Source organism: Somniosus microcephalus, chromosome 3, assembly GCF_052327205.1.
Source record: "Somniosus microcephalus isolate GS21.2 chromosome 3, FLI_Smic_1.0, whole genome shotgun sequence".
Lineage (NCBI taxonomy): Eukaryota > Metazoa > Chordata > Chondrichthyes > Squaliformes > Somniosidae > Somniosus > Somniosus microcephalus.
In genome coordinates this window covers 367918900-367940867 of record NC_140989.1, presented here as the reverse complement: position 1 = coordinate 367940867, position 21968 = coordinate 367918900, and the positions used below count along the sequence as shown (strand labels likewise).

The 21968-nt window shown below is 46.0% G+C and overlaps 2 protein-coding genes across 3 annotated transcripts in view; both read left to right on the top strand.

The window, feature by feature from the left end:
- rabggtb (Rab geranylgeranyltransferase subunit beta) overlaps positions 1 to 21968 on the top strand; it is a 231591-nt gene that overhangs the window by 78539 nt on the left and 131084 nt on the right. The gene's annotated exons all lie outside the window — the stretch shown is intronic.
- acadm (acyl-CoA dehydrogenase medium chain) overlaps positions 1 to 21968 on the top strand; it is a 72004-nt gene that overhangs the window by 4965 nt on the left and 45071 nt on the right. For both annotated transcript variants that reach the window (XM_085983553.1, XM_085983552.1), the window contains exons 3-5: positions 11385 to 11482; positions 12231 to 12300; positions 19575 to 19675. In XM_085983553.1, the coding sequence (XP_085839679.1) occupies positions 11385 to 11482; positions 12231 to 12300; positions 19575 to 19675 (269 nt within the window). The remainder of the gene's footprint in view (positions 1 to 11384; positions 11483 to 12230; positions 12301 to 19574; positions 19676 to 21968) is intronic.

The following is a 21968-nucleotide window of genomic DNA, read 5'->3' as shown; positions in this document are numbered from 1 at the left end:
TTATGATTTTCCAATAAGTTACTTTCTCTGAAAGTCATAATTAAATAATACATTCATACACATAAATAAAGGAATATATACATAACACGCAAAGGAATATATACAGACATACATACTTTCAGAAGCTCCACGATAAGAAATATCTTCCTCCGCAGCCTGTGGAGCAACTGTACCCATGCTTTTTTCATGTGTAAGTTGTAATGACTGGACCTCACTGAAAGCATTAATGAAAGCGGCGAATTATACTGCGCACGCGCTGCCTGTGCAGTCGCACGCGTTCTGCCTCTGAACCCCTTCGTTCAGAGGACAGGAAATGCCGGTTTTCCCCACATGCACTGTGCATGCTGAAAACCGGCATTTCATCCGGCCAGATGCGTAAGTACCCCGACCGTACTAGCGCATTTGGAAGGGAATTACTGGGCCAACATTTTACATGTCAATAAAATAAAAAATTTAACAATTGCACGACTTGCCCCCTCGCATCTGCGACTGAGGGCCCAAGGAGGTGCATTGCGCAAGAGGTCATCATCGTACGTATCCTCACACTGTTCCCTTTGGGGAACTGTATGAAGTGGTGGAAGGATTTATGGCCGTGATTAACGCTCATTCCGTGACCGTAACCATCTTTGAACCAGCCATTAGGGTGGTTAGTCCTATGGCGGGAGGGTTTTACGGGCTCCCACAACCCATCTGAGGGGGGGGGGGCCACCAACACCCACGGACGCAAGTATCCCGCTGGATGTCCACCCAGAATTTAAAGTTGGAGCTCCGACTCCACTTGCCAGGACTGTCTGGAGTGGGGTTCAAAACCCTACTCCTTCTGGCCCAGCGGCGGGGATGCTTACTGCTACGCAAAAGGCCCACTCCGCACAAAAGGTGACACCCATACGTTTCCTGCGCCTTTTCCCTCCCCGTGACTGGAGCCCTATGCTGCCATTTCACGTTGCTAATTGGATTGGGCCTTTGTCATAGCGGTAGGATCCCCGCCGCTGGGCAAGATCAGGGTCGGGTTTCGAACCCCGCTCCAGACAGTCCCGGCAAGTGGAGTCGGAGCTCCGGCTCTAAATTCTGGGTTGACATCCAGTGGGATATTTGCGTCCGTGGGTGTGGGTGGCCCCCCCTCCTTGTATAGCTTGTGGGAGCCCGTAAAACCCTCCCGCCATAGGACTAACCGCCCTAATGGCTGGTTCAAAGATGGTTACGGTCACGGAATGAGCGTTAATCATGGCCATAAATCCTTCCACCACTTCATACAGTTCCCCAAAGGGAACAGTGTGAAGACACGTATGACGACGACACTGCTAAATAAATAAATGGAATTAAAAAAATTCTTTTAGGGCTTTTGAAAGTCTTTAAATTGCTTTAATTCTCTTTAAAACTACTTCAGATTACTCAAAATAATGTAAACATTTTAAAAAGTTTATAAAAGTTACCAAAATCTTCAAAAAACTTCCAAAAACCTATTTAAACTGCTGCTTTGCATGTAAAAATCCTTAGCAGCTTGACAGAAACATTGGGGGCGTGTCCAGTGAAACTGAGACCTCAAGGGGCGTGTCTCACTTACACTGCACGCTCCTGGCTTCGCGCTGGCTGCACTCCTGGGCGGCATGACGTCATACGCTGCCCGGGAATGTGCTTTCTATTTCTGCAAGTTCAGGCGTCCCAGAAGCTGATCGGCACGAGCGCGGGGTAAGTGCAAATACGGGGCTTGCACGCGCTGCAAGCCCCGTTCTGGAATTTCTGGGCCAATGACAGCCAAGTAGCTTTATACTTGTACTTAACCGCCCTGCTGTGCTAGAATGCATAAGAAATAAGGGCAGGAGTCGGCCATTCGGCCCCTCAAGCCTGCTCCGCCATTCAGTAAGATCATGGCTAATCTTTGACCTCAACTCCACCTTTCCGCACTATCCCCATATCCCTTGATTCCAAAAATCTATCGATCTCCGTCCTGAATATACTCAACGACTGAGCCTCCACAGCCCTCTGGGGCAGAGAATTCCAAAGATTCACCACCCTCGGAGTGAAGAAATTCCTCCTCATCTCAGTCCTAAATGGCTGACATTCGATGTGATGTTTCTCAACACCATCTTGTTATCCCAATACCTACTAAATGATAACCAGATTAAATTATGGGCACCGGTTACATAAACCTGGCTTGTATTCCCTTAAGTATAGAAGATTGAGGAGGAGATCTGATCGAGACATAAGAACATAAGAAGTAAGAGCAGGAGTTGGCCATAAGGCCCCTCGAGCCTGCTCCGCCATTCAATGAGATCATGGCTGATCATCAACCTCAACTCCACTTTCCGCCCGATCTCCATATCCCTTGAATCCAAAAATCTATCGATCTCAGCCTTGAATATACTCAAAGACTCAGCATTCACAGCCCTCTAAGGCAGAGAATTTCAAAGATTCATAACCCTCTGAGTGAAGATATTCCTCCTCATTTCAGTCTTAAATGGCCGACCCCTTATCCTGAGACTATGTCCCCTAGTTCTAGACTCTCCAGCCAGGGGGAAACAACCTCTCAGCATCTACCCTGTCAATCCCCCTTCAGAATCCTGTATGTTCCAATGAGATCACCTCTCATTCTTCTAAACTCCAGAGAGTATCGGCCCATTCTACACAATCTCTCATCATAGGACAGCCCTCTCATCCCAGGAATCAATCTAGTGAACCTTCGTTGCACCGCCTCCAAGGCAAGTATATCCTTCCTTAGATAAGGAGACCAAAGCTGTGCACAGTACTCCAGGTGTGGTCTCACCAAGACCCTGTACAATTGGAGCAAGACTTCCTTACTCTTATACTCCAACCCCCTTTCAGTAAAGGCCAACCTGCCATTTGCCTTCCTTATTGCTTGCTGTACCTGCATGCTAGCTTTCTGTGTTTCTTGCACAAGGACACCCAAATCTCTCTGAACACCAACATTTGAAAGTTTCTCACCATTTAAAAAATATTCTGTTTTTCTATTCTTCCTACCAAAATGAATACCCTCACATTTCTCTACATTATGCTCCATCTGCCACCTTACTGCCCACTCACTCAGTCTATCTATATCCCTTTGGCGACTTGGCCTAGATTTTCAGTGTGCCGTGAGGCGGGCTTTTAGGCGTGCGGGGGGCTAAAATCCCGAATTCGGGGGTCCCGACACCATCCCGCCCAAAACCTGCCTCCACGTAAGTTTCAGAGGAGGCAGGTACCCGCCCCGCACTGGGACCCGCCGACCCGAGGCGGGAAGGGATTAGTGCCAATTAACTGCCTGTTAACAGGTAGTTAACGGGCAGTTTTTAGCCTAATCCCTATTTTGAGGGGTGCCGTGTGGGATTCCCGACGGCTCCAAACCACGCCAGGTTAGAGCAGGCGGGCCGTCGGGTTGTAGGACTTGGAGGGGTCGCAATGTCGGTGTTCAGGTGAGTGATGGGTGCATGAGTGCAAAGGTAAGTGTGTTTGGTGTGTCTAAAGTGTGTAAAGAAGTTTAAATTACATGTACTTACCTTTACAGCCTTTTTTCCTCTAGGCTTCGGGAGTCCATCATTCAGCCGGCACTGAAAGCAGAACGGCCGCGAGCTGTCAAAAGTGACAGCCTTCAGCTTTCAGTGCCGGCGAGAGTTCTAACTGAGTCTGCGTAGAAGGACTCCGGTTAGAAGTCAGACCGTCAGTGTTTGACGGCTTCAAACAGCTGGGAAACACTGACATTTCATCTGTCAGCACGTCTTGACAGATGAAATTTCAGTCTGTGACGTCACCTGTTGCCGGGTGGCCCTTAATTGGCCTGCTGAGCCCGCTGGGATTGGCCGGACGGCGATGGAGGCGGGACTAAAACCCGAAGTTGTAGTCCTGCCTCCTTCCCGACTTCTGAATGAAAATCCAGCCCCTTGTGTTCTCCTCACAGCTTACTGTCCCACCTAGCTTTGTATCATCAGCAAACTTGGATACATTACACTCGGCCCCTTCATCTAGGTCATTAATATAGATTGTAAATAGCTGAGGCCCCAACACTGATCCTTGCGGCACCCCACTAGTTACAGCCTGCCAACCTGAAAAAGATCCCTTTATCCCTACTGTCTGTTTTCTGTTGTTTAAGATGTTAAAAGGATTCGATCAGGTGGATATGGTGAAGCTATTTCCTCTGGTGGGGGAATCAAGAACGAGGGGGGCATGATCCTAAAATTAGAGCCAGGCCATTTCGGAGGGAAATCAGGAAGTACTTCTTCACACAAACGGCAGTAGAAATCTGGTTCTCTCTCTCCCCCAAACGGCTCTGGAGGCTGGGGGTGAATTGGAGCTTTCAAGACTGAGATTGGTAGATTTTTGTTGGGTAAAGGGATTAAGGTATTAATGGAGCAAATGCAGAAAAATGGGGTTGGGGTACAGATCAACCCCGATCTCATTGAATGGCGGAGCAGGCTCGAGGGGCTGAATGGCCTCCTCCTGTTCCAGTGTACAGATCAACCCCGATCTCATTGAATGGCGGAGCAGGCTCGAGGGGCTGAATGGCCTCCTCCTGCTCCAGTGTACAGATCAACCATGATCTCATTGAATGGCGGAGCAGGCTCGAGGGGCTGAATGGGCCTACTCCTGCTCCAGTGTACAGATCAACCCCGATCTCATTGAATGGCGGAGCAGGCTCGAGGGGCTGAATGGCCTACTCCTGCTCCAGTGTACAGATCAACCCCAATCTCATTGAATGGCGGAGCAGGCTCGAGGGGCTGAATGGCCTACTCCTGTTCCAGTGTACAGATCAGCCCCGATCTCATTGAATGGCGGAGCAGGCTCGAGGGGCTGAATGGCCTACTCCTGCTCCAGTGTACAGATCAACCATGATCTCATTCAATGGTGGAGCAGGCTCGAGGGGCTGAATGGCCTACTCCTGCTCCAGTGTACAGATCAACCATGATCTCATTGAATGGCGGAGCAGGCTCGAGGGGCTGAATGGCCTACTCCTGCTCCAGTGTACAGATCAACCATGATCTCATTGAATGGCGGAGCAGGCTCGAGGGGCTGAATGGCCTACTCCTGTTCCAGTGTACAGATCAACCATGATCTCATTGAATGGCGGAGCAGGCTCGAGGGGCTGAATGGCCTGCTCCTGCTCCAGTGTACAGATCAACCATGATCTCATTGAATGGCGGAGCAGGCTCGAGGGGCTGAATGGCCTCCTCCTGTTCCAGTGTACCTTACACATTACTTTTTGAACTTCCATCAATTTGATGAGTGATTCTGTTTCAAACGTTGGCTTGCAAGGATCCATCTGTGCACTGCAGCGTAAACATAATAGACGTGAGGATCAAAATTGCCACCTGAAAAAGTGTCATTCGTTTTGGACGTTTTCATTCTTTCATTATTAGGCAACCAGATCTTATATTAGTTTTCACGGGAACAGGAGGAGGCCATTCAGCCCCTCGTGTCAACATAGGATTATATAGGATTACATCGGATATACAGCACAGAAACAGGCCATTCAGCCCAACCAGTCCATGCCGGTGTTTATGTGCCACTCGAGCCTCCTCCCGTCTTTCCTCATCTAAATCTATCAGCGTAACCCTCTATTCCCTTCTCCCTCATATACTTGTCCAGCCTCCCCTTAAATGTATCTATAGTATTCGCTTCAACCACTCCCTGTGGTAGCGAGTTCCACATTCTCACCACTCTCTGGGTAAAGAAGTTTCTTCTGGATTTCTTGGTGACTATCTTATATTGATGGCCTCTAGTTATGCTCTTCCCCACAAGTGGAAACACTCTGTTCTGCCATTCAATGAGATCATGGCTGAACTGTATCTGATCCATTTATTCACTTTGGCTTCATGTCCCTTAATCCCCTTGCCTAATAAAAATCTTATCAATCTCAGTTTTGAAATTTTCAATTGACCCCCAGCCTCAACAATTTTTTGGGGGGGGGGGGGTAGTGTTCCAGATTTCCACTACCCTTTGTGTGAAGAAGTGCTTCCTGACATCACCCCTGAACGGCCTGGCTCTAATTTTAAGGTTCTGCCCCCTTGTTCTCACCGGTGTCCAAGCTAATATTTATCCCTCAAACAGTATCACTGGGGGAAAAAAGAGATTATCCGGTCATTATCACATTGCTTTTTGTGGGAGCTTGCTGTGCACAAATTGGCTGCCGCGTTTCCTACATTACAACAGTGACTACACTTTAAAAAGTACTTCATTGGCTGTGAAGCACTTTGGGACGTCCGTGAAAGGAGCAAGTCTTTCTTGTTCTGGACTCACCCACCAGAGGAAAACGTTTTTCTCTATCCTAGCAACTCGCCGCCGTAGATCAAAGCGGCAAAGAAAATGTAAAACCACAAGCCAGCAACCAGCAAAGCTGAAAAACCAGTAGAACGAGTCACCAGACAGCAAGTGGAAAAAGTACTAGGCAAACTAATGAGACTAAAGGCTGACAAGTCCCCTGGATCTGATGGCCTACATCCTAGGGTCTTAAAAGAAGTGGCTGCAGAGATAGTGGATGCGTTGGTTGTAATCTACCAAAATTCCCTGGATTCTGGGGAGGTCCCGGCGGATTGGTAAACCGTAAAGAAAGGAGGGAGGCAAAAAGCAGGAAACTATAGGCCATTTAGCCAAACATCTGTCATTGGGAAAATGCTGGAATCCATTACAGGAAACTTTTTTTTTATCCGGTGCCGGTTTATCAAAAAGTCCGGATTACAGAGAGGTATAGTAAAAGGTATGAGAGCCCCGTACGCGGCCACAGATCCAGGCGTCCCTGTTGCATGGCAACAGGTGCACGAACCCCGGCCACAAGATCCAGGCATCCCTGTTGCATAGCAACAGGTGCAGGAGCCCCGGTTACACGGCCACAGATCCAGGAATGGCCACTAATATGAAGTAAAACTTTCCTGAACCTACTCCTGAATTTTGCCGGTTAACAGAGATTTCCGGTTATTTATAATAATAATAATCAATTTTATTGTCATTGTTAGTGCACAAGTATTAAGAAAGTAATAGCAGGACATTTAGAAAATTATAATACAATTAAGCAGTCAACATGGTTTTATGAAAGGGAAATCGTGTTTGACAAATTTGCTAGAGTTCTTTGAGGATGTAACGAGCAGGGTGGATAAAGGGGAACCAGTAGATGTATTTGGATTTCCAAATGGCATTCGATAAGGTGCCACATAAAAGGTTACTGCACAAGGTAAGAGCTCTCAGAGTTGGGGGTAATATATTAGCATGGATAGCGGATTGGCTAACTAACAGAAAACAGAGTTGGGATAAATGGGTCATTTTCCGGAAAAATAAAAAAGCTAATTATTATTTAAATGGAGGGAGACTACATAATGCTGCGGTGCAGAGGGATCTGGGGGTCCTCGTACATGAAACACAAAGTTAGCATGCAGGTACAGCAAGTAATTAGGAAGGCAAATGGAATGTTGGCCTTTATTGCAAGGGGAATGGAGTATAAAAGTAGGGACATCCTGCTACAACTGTACAGGGTGTCGGTGAGTCCACACCTGGAGTACTGCGTACAGTTTTGGTCTCCTTATTAAGGAGGGATATACTTGCATTGGAGGCAGTTCAGTGAAGGTTCACGAGGTTAATTCCTGAGATGAAGGGGTTGTCTTATGAAGAAAGGTTGAGCAGGTTGGGCCTATACTAATTGGAGTTTAGAAGAATGAGAGGTGATCTTATTGAAACGTATAAGATTCTGAGGGGGCTTAACAGGGTAGATGAAGGGAGGATGTTTCCCCTCGGGGAATCTAGAACGAGGGGGCACAGTTTCAGGATAAGGGGTCGCCCAATTAAAACGGAGATGAGGAGGAATTTCTTCTCTCAGAGGGTCGTGAATCTTTGGAATTCTCTACCCCGGAGAGCTGTGGAGGCGGAGTCATTGAATATATTTAAGGTGGCGATAGACAGATATTTGAGCTGCAGGGGAGTCGCGGGTTATGGGGAGCGGGTGGGAAAGTGGCGTTTTGAGGCCAAGATCAGATCAGCCATGATCTTATTGAATGGCGGGGCAGGCTCGAGGGGCCGAATGGCCGACTCCTGCTCCTATTTGTTATATTTTTAAGTGAAGCAGCAGCTGCTAGCCAGAAGCCAACAAAACTGAAAAACCAGTAGAACCAGTTCAGCAGAGACACAGTCGCAATTTAAAAGTTATTTTAAAAAAAGTATATTTTAGCAGCAGAGTTAGAGACACAGCAGGTAAGTCTTACAGTGTAGTTTGTGCAGAAGCGTAGTGGTGAATCCAGTGTGGTTCAAAGCAGAAACGTAGTCTAGATGTCCAGAGAAATCCAGGAGATCGGAAACCAATTTGAGAAAAGAATTAAAACTTGAAGAATCTGGCCTTCTACAACTTAAATGTGTGACCCCTGGTCCTCCCTAACCTATTTAATTGGAACAAGCTGTCAACTGGAACACAATCTATTCCCTTCATTATCTTATGAACCTCAGTCAGATCACCTCTAGGTCTACGCCTCTCTAAAGTGTAGAGTCCCAACTCTTTTAGCCTATCTTGATAACTAAGATGCTTTAAGCGGGGAATTAGTCTAGTGGTCCTCCTCTACATCCTCTCCAATGTCTCAATATCACCCACCACGTGAGGAGACCAAAACTGGACACAATTTTCCAAGTGCGGCCTGACTAAGGTCTTGTACAAGGACAAAACAGTGTGCCTCGTCTTATACTCAGTTGTCCTCAGATGCACCCAACAGCCTATTTGCTCTAGCTATCGCTTCACGGCTTTGCTCATGTACCTTTAAGGATGTATGCACTAGAATGACCAAATCTCTTTCTATCTCCACTTTCTTTAATGCTTTTTCCTGCAGGGTGTATGAATGTTGAGCATTTTTTTTGTATTCGTTCATGGAATTTGGGCGTCGCTGCATTTGCCCTGCCCACCTGTCCTGATGAAGGGTCCCAGACCTGAAACGTTAACTCTGTTTCTCTCTCCACGGATGCTGCCTGGCCTGCTGAGTATTTCCAGCATTTTCTGTTGTATAACACTGCACTTAGATAAGTTATACATCATTTGCCAGTCATGAGCCCAATCTCCCAACACCTTAAGATCTGCCTGAAGCAGACGAGCGTCGTCTACTGTCCTAACACACTCACAGATCTTGGTATCATCTGCAAATTTGCAGATTGTGCCCCCAACACCGACATCCAGATCATTAATAAAAATACTAAAGAGCAACGGTCCCAACACCGATCCCTGTAGGACACCACTGGTGACCGGTCTCCAGACAGATCCAAGTCCATCTAGAACTACTTTTTGCCTACATCCTGCCAGCCAATTCTCAATCCAGCTCAGTATATTACCACTAATACCAGAGACTCCAATCTTATAGAGAAGCCTCTGTGCGGTACCTTATCAAAAGCTTTTTGGAAGTCTAAGTAGACAATGTCCACTGGACCTCCCTCATCCACCAACTTTGTAACTTCTTCAAAAAACAATTAGATTTGTAAGGCATGACCTTTTTATGAAGCCATGTTGGGTGTCCCTCTCTATCCAAGCTATCCTATATTGCATACTGAATGATTCCCTCAAGTATCTTACCTATTACTGATAAACTAATAGGCCGAAAGTTACCCGGGTCTGTCTTGTCACCTTTTTTAAAGATGGGGACTACATTCTATAGGAACCATTCCAGAGTGCAGTGAGCTATTAAAAATACAGGCTAGAGGCTCGCACAGAACATGTCACATCTCCCTGATGACCCTTGAGTGGACATCATCCGCCCCAGTTGCTCTATCTATTTTCAAGCTCTTAATTCTTTCTAAAACAATATGTTCATCTACGTTAATGTTAATAAAACTAGTAATATTAATTTCAAATAGTCGAGCATCATCTTCAAGGGTGAAGACCGATGCAAAGTTCTCATTTAATATTTCTGCCATACCCAGTGAGTCCTTTGTAACCTGTCCTTGAACACCCTTCAATGGCCCAGTACAGTCTTTGACAGTTCTCTGACTCTTCACAGAACTGAAAAAGCTTTTCCCATTGCTTCCACAGTTGTCTACGATCCTGTTCTCCATTAGCCTTTTTGCTGATCTAGTAGCAGCCTTCGTTTTCTTGAGGAACAGCACCTCATCTTCCGATTAGGCACTTTACAGCCTTCCGGACTCGATATCGAGTTCAGCAACTTCAGATCATAACCTCGGCCCCTATTATATTTTTATATTTTTTATCCACACTTTTGATTTGTGACTTTTCCTTGTTTTTCTCTCTCCCACAGGGCAACTGTCTCTCACTCTGCCAGCGCATTTCACACTTCATCTAGAGCCATTGTCTGTTTCTTTACCTGTCCTATTACCATCTCGTCTCGCCTTGAATATCTCTTAATGTCTCTTCTTTCATCCCCCTCCCCCATTTCCCAGCACCCAAACTGGCCTTTTGTTTCATTTCCTGCCTTTTCTCTCAGTCCTGACGAAGGGTTTCGACCCGAAACGTTGACTCTATTTCTCCCTCCACGGATGTTGCCTGGCCTGCTGAGTTTTTCCAGCATTTTCTGTTGTTGTTTCATTTTCTTTAGTTGTTCCTTGTACTCAGCTCTGTTTAATTGAGTATTAAATGCCTTTAATTTATAGAAACATTTCTGTTCCTATCTTAATTGTCTTTGTACATAACCAGTCAGCACCTTGGCTATTTGTTACTTCTTTCTTTTGACTTTGTAACATGAGTCCACACCTCGGTGATTCACATTTGAATGACCATGAAGGTTTGCTGAGAGACAGGATCATGCGAATCTTGCCTTTATTAAAATCGTTCCAAACCCCTAGGCTTGACTATTCCAAAGCTCTCCTGGCCGGCCTCTCACGTTCCACCCTCCCTAACCTTGACTTCATCCAAAACTCGGCTGCCCGTATCTTAACTCGCGCTAAGTCCCGTTCACCCATCGCCCCTGTGCTCGCTGACCTACACTGGCTCCCGGTCCGGCAACGATACGATTAAAAAAATTCTCATCCTTATTTTCAAACACTTCTATGGCCTCACCCCTCCCTATCTCTCTAACCTCCTCCAGTCCGACAGCCCTCCCGAGATCTCTGCGCTCCTCCAATTCTGGCCTCTTGCGCATCCCCAATTTTAATCGCCCCACCATTGGCGGCCTTGCCTTCAGCTGCCTGGGCCCTAAGCTCTGGAATTCCCTCCCTAAACCTCTCCGCCTCTCTAACTTGCTCTCCTCCTTTAAGACGCTCCTTAAAACCTACTTTCGGTCACCTGCCCTAATATCTCCTTAAATGGCTCGGTGTCAAATTCTGTTTGATAATCGCTTTACTATGTTAAAGGCGCTATATAAATGTTGTTGATGAAAGAGACTGCTTTTGACTTTAGTATTTAAGAGTGAACAGACTCATCACTAGTTTGTTTTCTCCGCCCCCCCCCCCCCCCCCACCCCACAACCCAAAAAAAAATGTTACAGAACTCACGGATGAGCAGAGAGAGTTCCAGGCTACAGCGAGGAAATTTGCTCAGGAGGAAGTGGTGCCAGCAGCTGCTGAATACGACAAGAGCGGCGAGGTTAGTGATCTCATTTCATCACCCGCAACACAGAGTACGACCTCGTCACACCGAGCCAACCCCTGCTCCCCGCGCTCTCCCCACCCCCATCCCCTGCTCCCCCGCCTGCCCCTGCTCCCCCGCCCCACCCCCCTTCCTTCCCCCTCCCCCTCCCCACTCCCCCCCTCCCTCCCCCCCCTCCCTCCCTCCCCCTCCCTCCCTCCCCCCCAAATTCTCACCACACTCTGGGTGAAGAAGTTTCCCCTGAATTCCCTGTTGGATTTATTAGTGACTATTGATGGCCTCCAGTTCTGGTCTCCCCCACTAGTGGAAACAGTCTCTCTGCGTCGACCCTATCGAACCCTTTTAGAATTTTAAAGACCTCGATCAGGTCACCCCTCAGCCTCCTCATTTCTTGAGCAACGAGCCCCAGCCTGTTAGAAAAGAGATTAATGGACCCAGTATGGTTTTACAAAGACGAGATTATTACTGAACGGTGTGAAGATTTGACCTGACGAGTGGAATAGAGCGCTCAAGTTGATGTACATCGAGCGCATGAAGGTGTTCGATTATCTCACCAGGGAATAGGAGTGGAACACAACGGCTTATATAATTGTCAGAACGATTCCATAACTAGACACTAGAAAGCGTGGATAGTTCTCAGTGGGTATTGCATTATTCATGTTAAGGAGAAATGCTTTGTTGGTGGGAGGGGGGATGTCTGCAGTACGACACTCGCTTTGCTAATGATGCCTTTCTTTCCCTTCAGTATCCCGTTCCGCTTATTAAGAGAGCATGGGAGCTGGGCCTGATGAACACGCACATTCCCGAGAGTTGCGGTAAGCAGAGAACAGAAGAGGAACTTGAAAATGTTAAACAAGGGAAACGGCTAGGAAAGCACAGCAGTGCCTTCATTTTCCGTAAAGGACGCGATGGGTTAACCGCAATTTTACTGCTAAGCTGCATGTGCGCACGCGTGGCCCTGCAGTCATCTGCAAGGTCCTGCGCAGGTCGCTGACCGGTTTTCACATTGTAGGTACCATGCATGCGTAAAAATTTGAGTGAGCCGTGCATTGGGGGAGGCAGGCTGCGCAGGAGGTAGTGCAGCTTACGAGGTGCAAAGTGAGAGATGAATGGGCCTCTTTATAAAACCAACCAAAACGAAGGGGGAGGAGAATGAACAGGTAAGTCAAGAGTCGCGTAAGCTGGTCTCCATATTATAAAAAGGACATAGTGGCAGTGGATAAGGTGCAAAAAAAAGATTCACAAGGATCAGACCAGAACTGAGAGGTTATACCCATCAGGAAGGGTTAAACAGGCTGGGGCTCTTACTCTAGATAAGAGAAGGCCGAGGGGTGACCTGATGGTGGTCTTCACGATTATGAAAGGGGTTTGATAGGGTAGTTCTGGAGAAGATGTTTTCACTTGTGGGGGGAGAACGAAACTATGGGGGTCATAAATATAAGACAGTTACCAATAAATCCGATAGGGAATTCAGGAGAAACTTCTTTACCCAGAGAGTGGTGAGAATGTGGAACTCGCTCCCACAGGGAGTGGCTGAGGCGAATAGTATAGATACACTTAAGGGGAAGCTGGATAAACACATGGGGGAGAAAGGAATAGAAGGATATGGTGATAGGATGAGATGGAGTAGGGTGGGAGGAGGCTCATAAGAACATAAGATGTAAGAGCAGGAGTCGGCCATTCGGCCCCTCGAGCCTGCTCCGCCATTCAATAAGATCATGGCTGATCTGGTCTTGGCCTCAACTCCACTTCCCTGCCCGCTCCCCATAACCCTCGACTCCCTTATCGTTCAAAAATCTGTCCATCTCCACCTTAAATATATTCACTGTCTCCGCCTCCGCAGTTCTCTGGGGTACAGAATTCCAAAGATTCATGACCCTCAGAGAAGAAATTCCTCCTCATCTCCATTTTAAATAGGTGACCCCTTATTCTGAAACTGTACCCCCTAGTTCTAGATTCCCCCACGAGGGGAAACAACCTCTCAGCATCTACCCTGTCCAGCCCCTTCAGAATCTTATGTTTCAATAAGATCCCCTCTCATTCTTCTAAACTCCAATGAGTATAGGCCCAACCTGCTCAACCTTTCCTCATAAGACAACCCCTTCATCTCAGGAATCAACCTCGTGAACCTTCTCTGAACTGCCTCCAATGCAAGTATATCCCTCCTTAAATAAGGAGACCAAAACTGTACGCAGTACTCCAGGTGTGGTCTCACCAACGCCCGTGTGGAGTATAAACAGTGGCATGGACCAGTTGGGCCAAATGGCCTGTTTCTGTGCTGTAAGTACAAGTAACTGTCACACAAGTGAATTCCTGATTGGATTTATTAGTCACTCTTATATTCATGGCCCTAGTTTTGGTCTCCCCACAAGTGGAAACATCTTCTCCACGTCTACCCTATCGAACCCCTCGTGTGATGGTGATCTGTGAATAGTGCTTTTTTCTTATGAAACCTAAAGGTGAGAAAACTGGATGTTAGACAAAGGCAGTTAGAATCATTAGAACTTCATGGCACATAAGGAAGCCATTCGGCTCCACTGAAAGGGTTAAATTATGAGGGCAGGGTGCAAAAGCCAGGCGTGTACTCCCTCAAGTAAAGAAGATTAAGGGTTGATCTGATCGAGGTGTTTGATGAATGAAGGATTTGATCGGGTGGATAGAGAGAAACTATTTCCTCTGGTGGGTTGGGTGAGTCCAGAACAAGGGGGCAGAACCTTAAAATTAGAGCCAGGCCGTTCAGGGGTGATGTCAAGAAACACTTCTTCACACACAGGGTGGTGGGAATCTGGAACTCTCTCCCTCAGAGAGCTGTTGAGGTTGGGGGGTCAATCGAAAATGTCAAAACGGGGATTGATAGATTTTCCTTAGTCAAGGGCATTAAGGGTCATGGAACCTAGGAGTTAAGATGCAGATCAGCCGTGATCCCATTGAATGGCAGAACAGGTTTGAGGGGCTGAATGGCCTCCTCCTGTTCCTATGTTTCAGCACATAGAAAAATAGGAGCAGGAGTCAGCTATTCGGCCCTTCGAGCCTGCTCCGCCGTTCAATATGATCATGGCTGATCCTCTATCTCAATACCATATTCCCGCTCTCTCCCCATACCCCTTGATGCCTTTTTTGTCTAGAAATCTATCTCCTTCCTAAATATATTCAGTGACTTGGCCTCCCCAGCCTTCTGTGGTAGAGAATTCCCAATATATATCAATGATTTGGATGAGGGAACCAAATGTAATATTTCCAAGTTTGCTGACGACACGAAACTAGGTGGGATTGTGAGTTGTGAGGAAGATGCAAAGAGGCTTCAAGGCGATTTAGACAAGTTGAGTGAGTGGGCAAATACATGGCAGATGCAGTATAACGTGGATAAATATGAAGTTATCCACTTCGGTAGGAAAAACAGAATGGTAGAGTATTATTTAAATGGTGCTAGATTGGGAAATGCCGATGTACAAAGGGACCTGGGTGTCCTTGTACACCAGTCACTGAAAGCAAACATGCAGGTGCAGCAAGCAGTTAGGAAGGCAAATGGTATGTTGGCCTTCATTGCAAGAGGATTTGAGTACAGGAGCAAGGATGTCTTACTACAGTTATACAGGGCCTTGGTGAGACCACACCTGGAGTACTGTGTGCAGTTTTGGTCTCCTTACTTAAGAAAGGATATACTTGCCATAGAGGGAGTGCAGCGAAGGTTCACCAGACTGATTCCTGGGATGGCAGGACTGTCGTATGAGGAGAGATTGGGTCGACTAGGCCTGTATTCACTGGAGTTTAGAAGAATGAGAGGGGATCTCATTGAAAAGTATAAAATTCTGACAGGGCTAGACAGACTGGATGCAGGGAGGATGTTTCCCCTGGCTGGGGGGTCTAGAACGAGGGGTCACAGTCTCAGGATACGGGGTAGGACATTTAGGACTGAGATGAGGAGAAATTTCTTCACTCATAGAGTCCTAGAGTTTTACAGCACAGAAAGAGGCCCTTCGGCCCATCGTGTCTGCGCCGCCCATCCATCCCTGTCCAGTCTAATCCCATTTTCCAGCATTTGGTCCATAGCCTTGTATGCAATGGCATTTCAAGTGCTCATCCAAATGCTTCTTGAATGTTGTGAGGGTTCCTGCCTCTACCACCCTTTTAGGCATTGAGTTCCACATTCCAACCACCCTCTGGGTGAAAAAGTTCCTCCTCAAATCCCCTCTAAATCTCCTGCCCCTTACCCTGAATCTATGCCCCCTTGTTATTGACCCCCCTACTAAGAGGAAAAGTTCCTCTTTGTCTACCCTATCTATGCCCCTCATCATTTTGTACACCTCAATCAGGTCCCCCCTCAGCCTTCTTTGCTCCAAGGAAAACAACCCCAGCCTGTTTAGTCTTTCTTCATAGCTGAGGCGCTCCATCCCAGGTAACATCCTGGTGAATCTTCTCTGCACCCTCTCCAAAGCAATCACATCCTTCCTATAGTGAGGTGACCAGAACTGCATACACTACTCCAGCTGTGGCCTCACCAGCGTTTTGTACAGCTCCATCATAACCTCCCTGCTCTTATATTCTATGCCTCGGCTAATGAAGGCAAGTATCCCATATGCCTTTTTAACCACCTTATCTACCTGTTCCGCTGCCTTCAGGGATCTATGTACATGTACACCAAGGTCCCTCTGACCCTCTGTACTTCCTAGGGTCCTACCACTCATTGTGTATTCCCTTACCTTATTTGTCCGTCCAAAATGCATCACCTCGCACTTTTCAGGGTTAAATTCCATTTGCCACTTTTCCGCCCATCTGACCAACCCGTTTATCGTCCTGTAGCCTGAGGCTTTCCTCCTCGCAATTTTCCTCCTCGCAATTTACCACCCCACCAATTTTCGTGTCATCTGCGAACTTACTGATCATACCTTTTACATTCTCATCCAAATCATTTATGTAGATCACAAACAACAAGGGACCCAGCACCGATCCCTGAGGTACCCCACTGGACACAGGCTTCCAGTCACAAAAGCAACCTTCGACCATCACCCTCTGCCTCCTGCCACTCAGCCAGTTTAGGATCCAACGCGCCAAGGCACCCTGGATCCCATGGGCTCTTACCTTCTTGACCAGTCTCCTATGCGGGACTTTGTCAAAAGCTTTACTGAAGTCCATGTAAACCACATCCACAGCATTTCCCTCATCCACCCCCCTAGTCACCCCCTCGAAAAATTCAATCAGATTTGTCAGACATGATTTACCCTTGACAAAGCCATGCTGACTATCCCCGATTAATCTTTGCCTCTCCAAGTGGAGACTAATTTTGTCCCTCAGAATTTTTTCCAATAATTTCCCTACCACAGATGTTAGGCTCACTGGCCTGTAATTCCCTGGTTTATCCCTGCTACCCTTCTTGTATAATGGTACTACATTAGCTGTTCTCCGGTCCTCTGGTACATCCCCTGTGGCCAGAGAGGTTCTGAAAATTTGTGTCAGAGCCCCTGCAATCTCCTCCTTTGCCTCCCACAGCAGCCTGGGATACATCTAGTCCGGGCCTGGGGATTTATCCACTTTTTGGCCTGCTAAAACCGCTAGCACCTCCTCCCTCTCGATGCTAATACGTTCAAGTATGTCACAGTCCCCTTGCCCGATTTCTATGTCCGCATCGTCTTTCTCCATAGTGAACACAGATGCAAAAAATTCATTTAAAACCCCGCCTACATCATCTGGCTCTACACACAGATTGCCACTTTGGTCCCTAATGGGCCCTACCCTTTCCCTGGTTATCCTCTTGCCCTTAATATACTTATAAAACATCTTAGGATTTTCCTTTATTTTGCTCGCCAGTGTTATTTCATGGCCCCTCCTCGCCCTCCTAATTTCTTTTTTAAGTATGCCCCTGCACTTTTTATACTCCTCTAGGGCTTCTTCCGTCTTTAGTCTTTTGTAACTGCCAAAAGCCCCCCTTTTATTTCTAATGCATTTTTGTATATCCCTTGTCACCCAAGGTTCCCTTTGCTTGTTGGTCCCACCCTTGACCTTTACAGGAACATGTTGGCGTTGTACTCTCTCTATTTCCCTTCCGAAAGTCTCCCACTGTTTTGATGTGGATTTTCCTATAAGTAGCTGCTCCCAGTCCACTTTGGCCAGATCCTGCCTTATCATATTAAAATCGGCCTTCCCCCAATTTAGAACCCTTATTTCCGGGCCGTCTTTGTCTTTTTCCATGACCACCTTAAATCTCACCGAATTATGGTCACTGTCGCCAAAATGCTCTCCTACTGATACTTCCACCGCTTGCCCGGCTACATTCCCCAGAATTAGGTCCAGTACCGCCCCCTCTCTTGTAGGACTTTCTACATGTTGGCTCAAAAAGCTCTCCTGGATGCACTTTAAGAATTCTGCACCCTCTAAGCCTTTCACACTCTGACTATCCCAATTTATATTGGGGAAGTTGAAATCCCCCACTATTATTACCCTATTATTTTCACACTTCTCTGAGATTTGCCTACATATCTGTTCTTCTATCTCCCCCTGACTGTTTGGGGGCCTATAGTACACTCCCAGCAAGGTGCTTGCCCCCTTTTTGTTTTTATGTTCTACCCATAAGGCCTCATTAGAGGAACCCGCTAATATATCATCCCTCCTTACAGCAGTAATTGACTCCTTAATTAATATTGCAACACCCCCTCCCCTTTTACACCCCCCTCTGTCTCGCCTGAAGATTCTATACCCCGGAATATTGAGCTGCCAGTCCTGACCCTCCCTCAACCATGTCTCCGTGATAGCAACAATATCGTACTCCCATGTGCTCAACAACAACTTCAGTTCATCCACCTTATTTGCAAGACTCCTTGCATTAAAATAAATGCCTTCCAGCCTTGCCATATTCCCTTTTGCCTTCACATATTTGCTCTGCCTTCCCAGCTGACTTGTTTTTTCCTCTGTATTTGGCTGTAAATCACCCCCTACTATAGCTCCACTCTGTACCCCATCCCCCTGCCAAGTTAGTTTAAACCCCCCCCAGCAGTGCTAGCAAACCTCCCCGCAAGGATATTGGTTCCCCTCTGGTTCAGGTGTAAACCGTCCGACTTGTACAAGTCCCACCTTTCCCAGAAGCAGACCCAGTGATCCAGGAAACTAAAGCCCTCCCCCCTGCACCATCCCTTTAGCCACGCATTCATCTGTTCTATCTTCCTATTCCTATACTCACTAGCACGTGGCACCGGGAGTAATCCAGAGATTACAACCTTTGAGGTCCTGCTCTTTAATCCTTCACCTAGCTCCCTAAATTCTTGCTGCAGGACCTCATCCCTCTTTTTACCTATGTCATTGGTACCAATGTGGACCACGACCTCTGGCTGTTCACCCTCCCCCTCCAGAATGCCCTGCAGCCGCTCTGATATCCTTGACCCTGGCACCAGGGAGGCAACAAACCACCCACTCAGAGGGTGGTGAACCTGTGGAATTCCTGTAAGCCAAGCTGGGCATCGGTGAGCAGGTTATTGCTGTGTAACTGCCTCAGCCTCTGCATTATTGAGACAAGGCAGTGAATGGGGAACCTCGGAACCATATGCAATGCTAAATAGCTTAGGTAAAAGTAAGTTCAGAATACCACTCGAAAATAAAATAGTGCAGCGGGAGCAGAGGTCATAACTGTAAACTGTTGAAAAAGTAAATTTACATCGTGTGAAGAAGAAAGCTCCTTCTACAAGGAGTGAGCAATTTGTCGCACAGGTGTTGAACACACTTGGGAGAGTTTGGGTACTAGACGAATGAGCTTCAATTGTATAGTTAACCTTGTAGATGAATGAGCTTTGATTGGCCGTTTATTGCCCTTGCCTTTTCTTATGTTCGAGAATCGTAGAATGATACAGCACAGAAAGAGGCCATTCAGCCCCTCGTGCCTATGCTGGCTCTTTGAAAGAGCTCTCCATTTAGTCTCACTCCCCCCTGCTCTTTCCCCGTAGCCCTGCACATTTTCTCCCCATCAAGTATTTATCCAATTCCCTTTTTGAAAGTTACTGTTGACTCTGCTTCCACCACTCGGTTGTTGTTTCCAATTGCCTCAATAGTTTCTGCTTTCTCTACTTTTATTTTTGCAATCAATGTACTTTCTTTTAAATAATAGGTGGAATGGGACTCAGTATTTTTGATTCCTGCCTCATAACTGAGGAAATTGCATATGGTTGTACCGGCATTCAGACTGCGATAGAGGCCAACTCATTGGGGGTAGGCTTGCATAATTTGTTTATTCACTGTTTTTGGTTTTTCTTAGCAGCGTGAATAGTGACATCACTGTGTCAGCCAATGAGATGTAGGCAAGACAGGACTTGTGGTTTTAATTTACTGATGAATTACAGCAAACAGAGTCTATTTACTGATGAATTACAGTAAACAGTCTATTTACTGATGAATTACAGTAAACAGAGTCTATTTACTGATGAATTACAGTAAACAGAGTCTATTTACTGATGAATTACAGTAAACAGTCTATTTACTGATGAATTACAGTAAACAGAGTCTATTTACTGATGAATTACAGTAAACAGTCTATTTACTGCTGAATTACAGCAAACAGAGTCTATTTACTGATGAATTACAGCAGAGTCTATTTACTGATGAATTACAGCAGAGTCTATTTACTGATGAATTACAGCAAACAGAGTCTATTTACTGATGAATTACAGTAAACAGTCTATTTACTGATGAATTACAGCAAACAGAGTCTATTTACTGATGAATTACAGCAAACAGAGTCTATTTACTGATGAATTACAGCAGAGTCTATTTACTGATGAATTGCAGTAAAGAGTCTATTTACTGATGAATTACAGTAAACAGTCTATTTACTGATGAATTACAGTAAACAGAGTCTATTTACTGATGAATTACAGTAAACAGAGTCTATTTACTGATGAATTACAGTAAACAGAGTCTATTTACTGATGACTTACAGTAAACAGTCTATTTACTGATGAATTACAGTAAACAGTCTATTTACTGATGAATTACAGTAAACTGTCTACTGATTAATTACAGCAAACAGTCTATTTACTGATGAATTACAGTAAACTGTCTACTGATGAATTACAGTAAACTGTCTATTTACTGATGAATTACAGTAAACTGTCTATTTACTGATGAATTACAGTAAACAGTCTACTGATGAATTACAGTAAATAGTCTATTTACTGATGAATTACAGTAAACAGAGTCTATTTACTGATGAATTACAGTAAACAGAGTCTATTTACTGATGAATTACAGTAAACTGTCTATTTCCTGATGAATTACAGTAAACAGTCTATTTACTGATGAATTACAGTAAATAGTCTATTTACTGATGAATTACAGTAAACAGAGTCTATTTACTGATGAATTACAGTAAACTGTCTATTTACTGATGAATTACAGTAAACAGTCTATTTACTGATGAATTACAGTAAACAGTCTATTTACTGATGAATTACAGTAAACAGTCTACTGATGAATTACAGTAAACAGTCTATTTACTGATGAATTACAGTAAACAGAGTCTATTTACTGATGAATTACAGTAAACTGTCTACTGATGAATTACAGTAAACAGAGTCTATTTACTGATGAATTACAGCAAACAGAGTCTATTTACTGATGAATTACAGTAAACAGAGTCTATTTACTGATGAATTACAGCAAACAGAGTCTATTTACTGATGAATTACAGTAAACAGAGTCTATTTACTGATGAATTACAGCAAACAGAGTCTCCAAACTCATGACCAAAACTACAGAAAACAGTCTCCCGAATACAGCTGGGTGATTTCTCCAGCCAAGTGCAGTGAGTGGGGGATAGTTACAAATTACAAATGATGTGTGTAAAATCAGTCGCTGTCACTTTCAGTGGTCACCAGGCGTTATTGACGGGGGAGTTGCCCAGTCATCTCCATTCTGGTCGGGACTTGTGGTGTCACTGTATGCAGCCTTTTTTTTTAAAAAGCCCCTCCCGCCTTGATCATCTAGATTTCTCTCCTCTCCTGAAAGCATTGATTCCCTAGCAGGGTATCGCAACTACAGGCCACCTTCCAGTACCTTGTCAAGTGACAGATCTTTGTGTGTTTTTAAAAATTCATTCTCGGGATGTGGGCGTCACGACCAAGGCTGGCATTGATTGCCCATCCCTAATTGCCCCTCGAGAAGGTGGTGGTGAGCCGCTGCCGCCTTGAACCACTGCAGTCCGTGTGGTGAAGGTGCTCCCACAGTGCTGTTAGGGAGGGAGTTCCAGGATTTTGACCCAGTGACGATGAAGGAACGGCCGATATATTTCCAAGTTGGGATTGTGTGACTTGGAGGGGAACTTAGTGGTGGTCCCATGCGCCTGCTGCCTAGGTGGTGGCGGCCGCGGGTTTGAAAGATGTGAGCCTTGGCAGTGAATGTCGGGAGGCTGCAGGGAAACATCAAGGATGAGCCAGATGCCCACACCCGTGCTTGTTCCAGCGGGAGCCACTGGATAGCCATCGGGAACAAGGAACCTTGTCTCTTT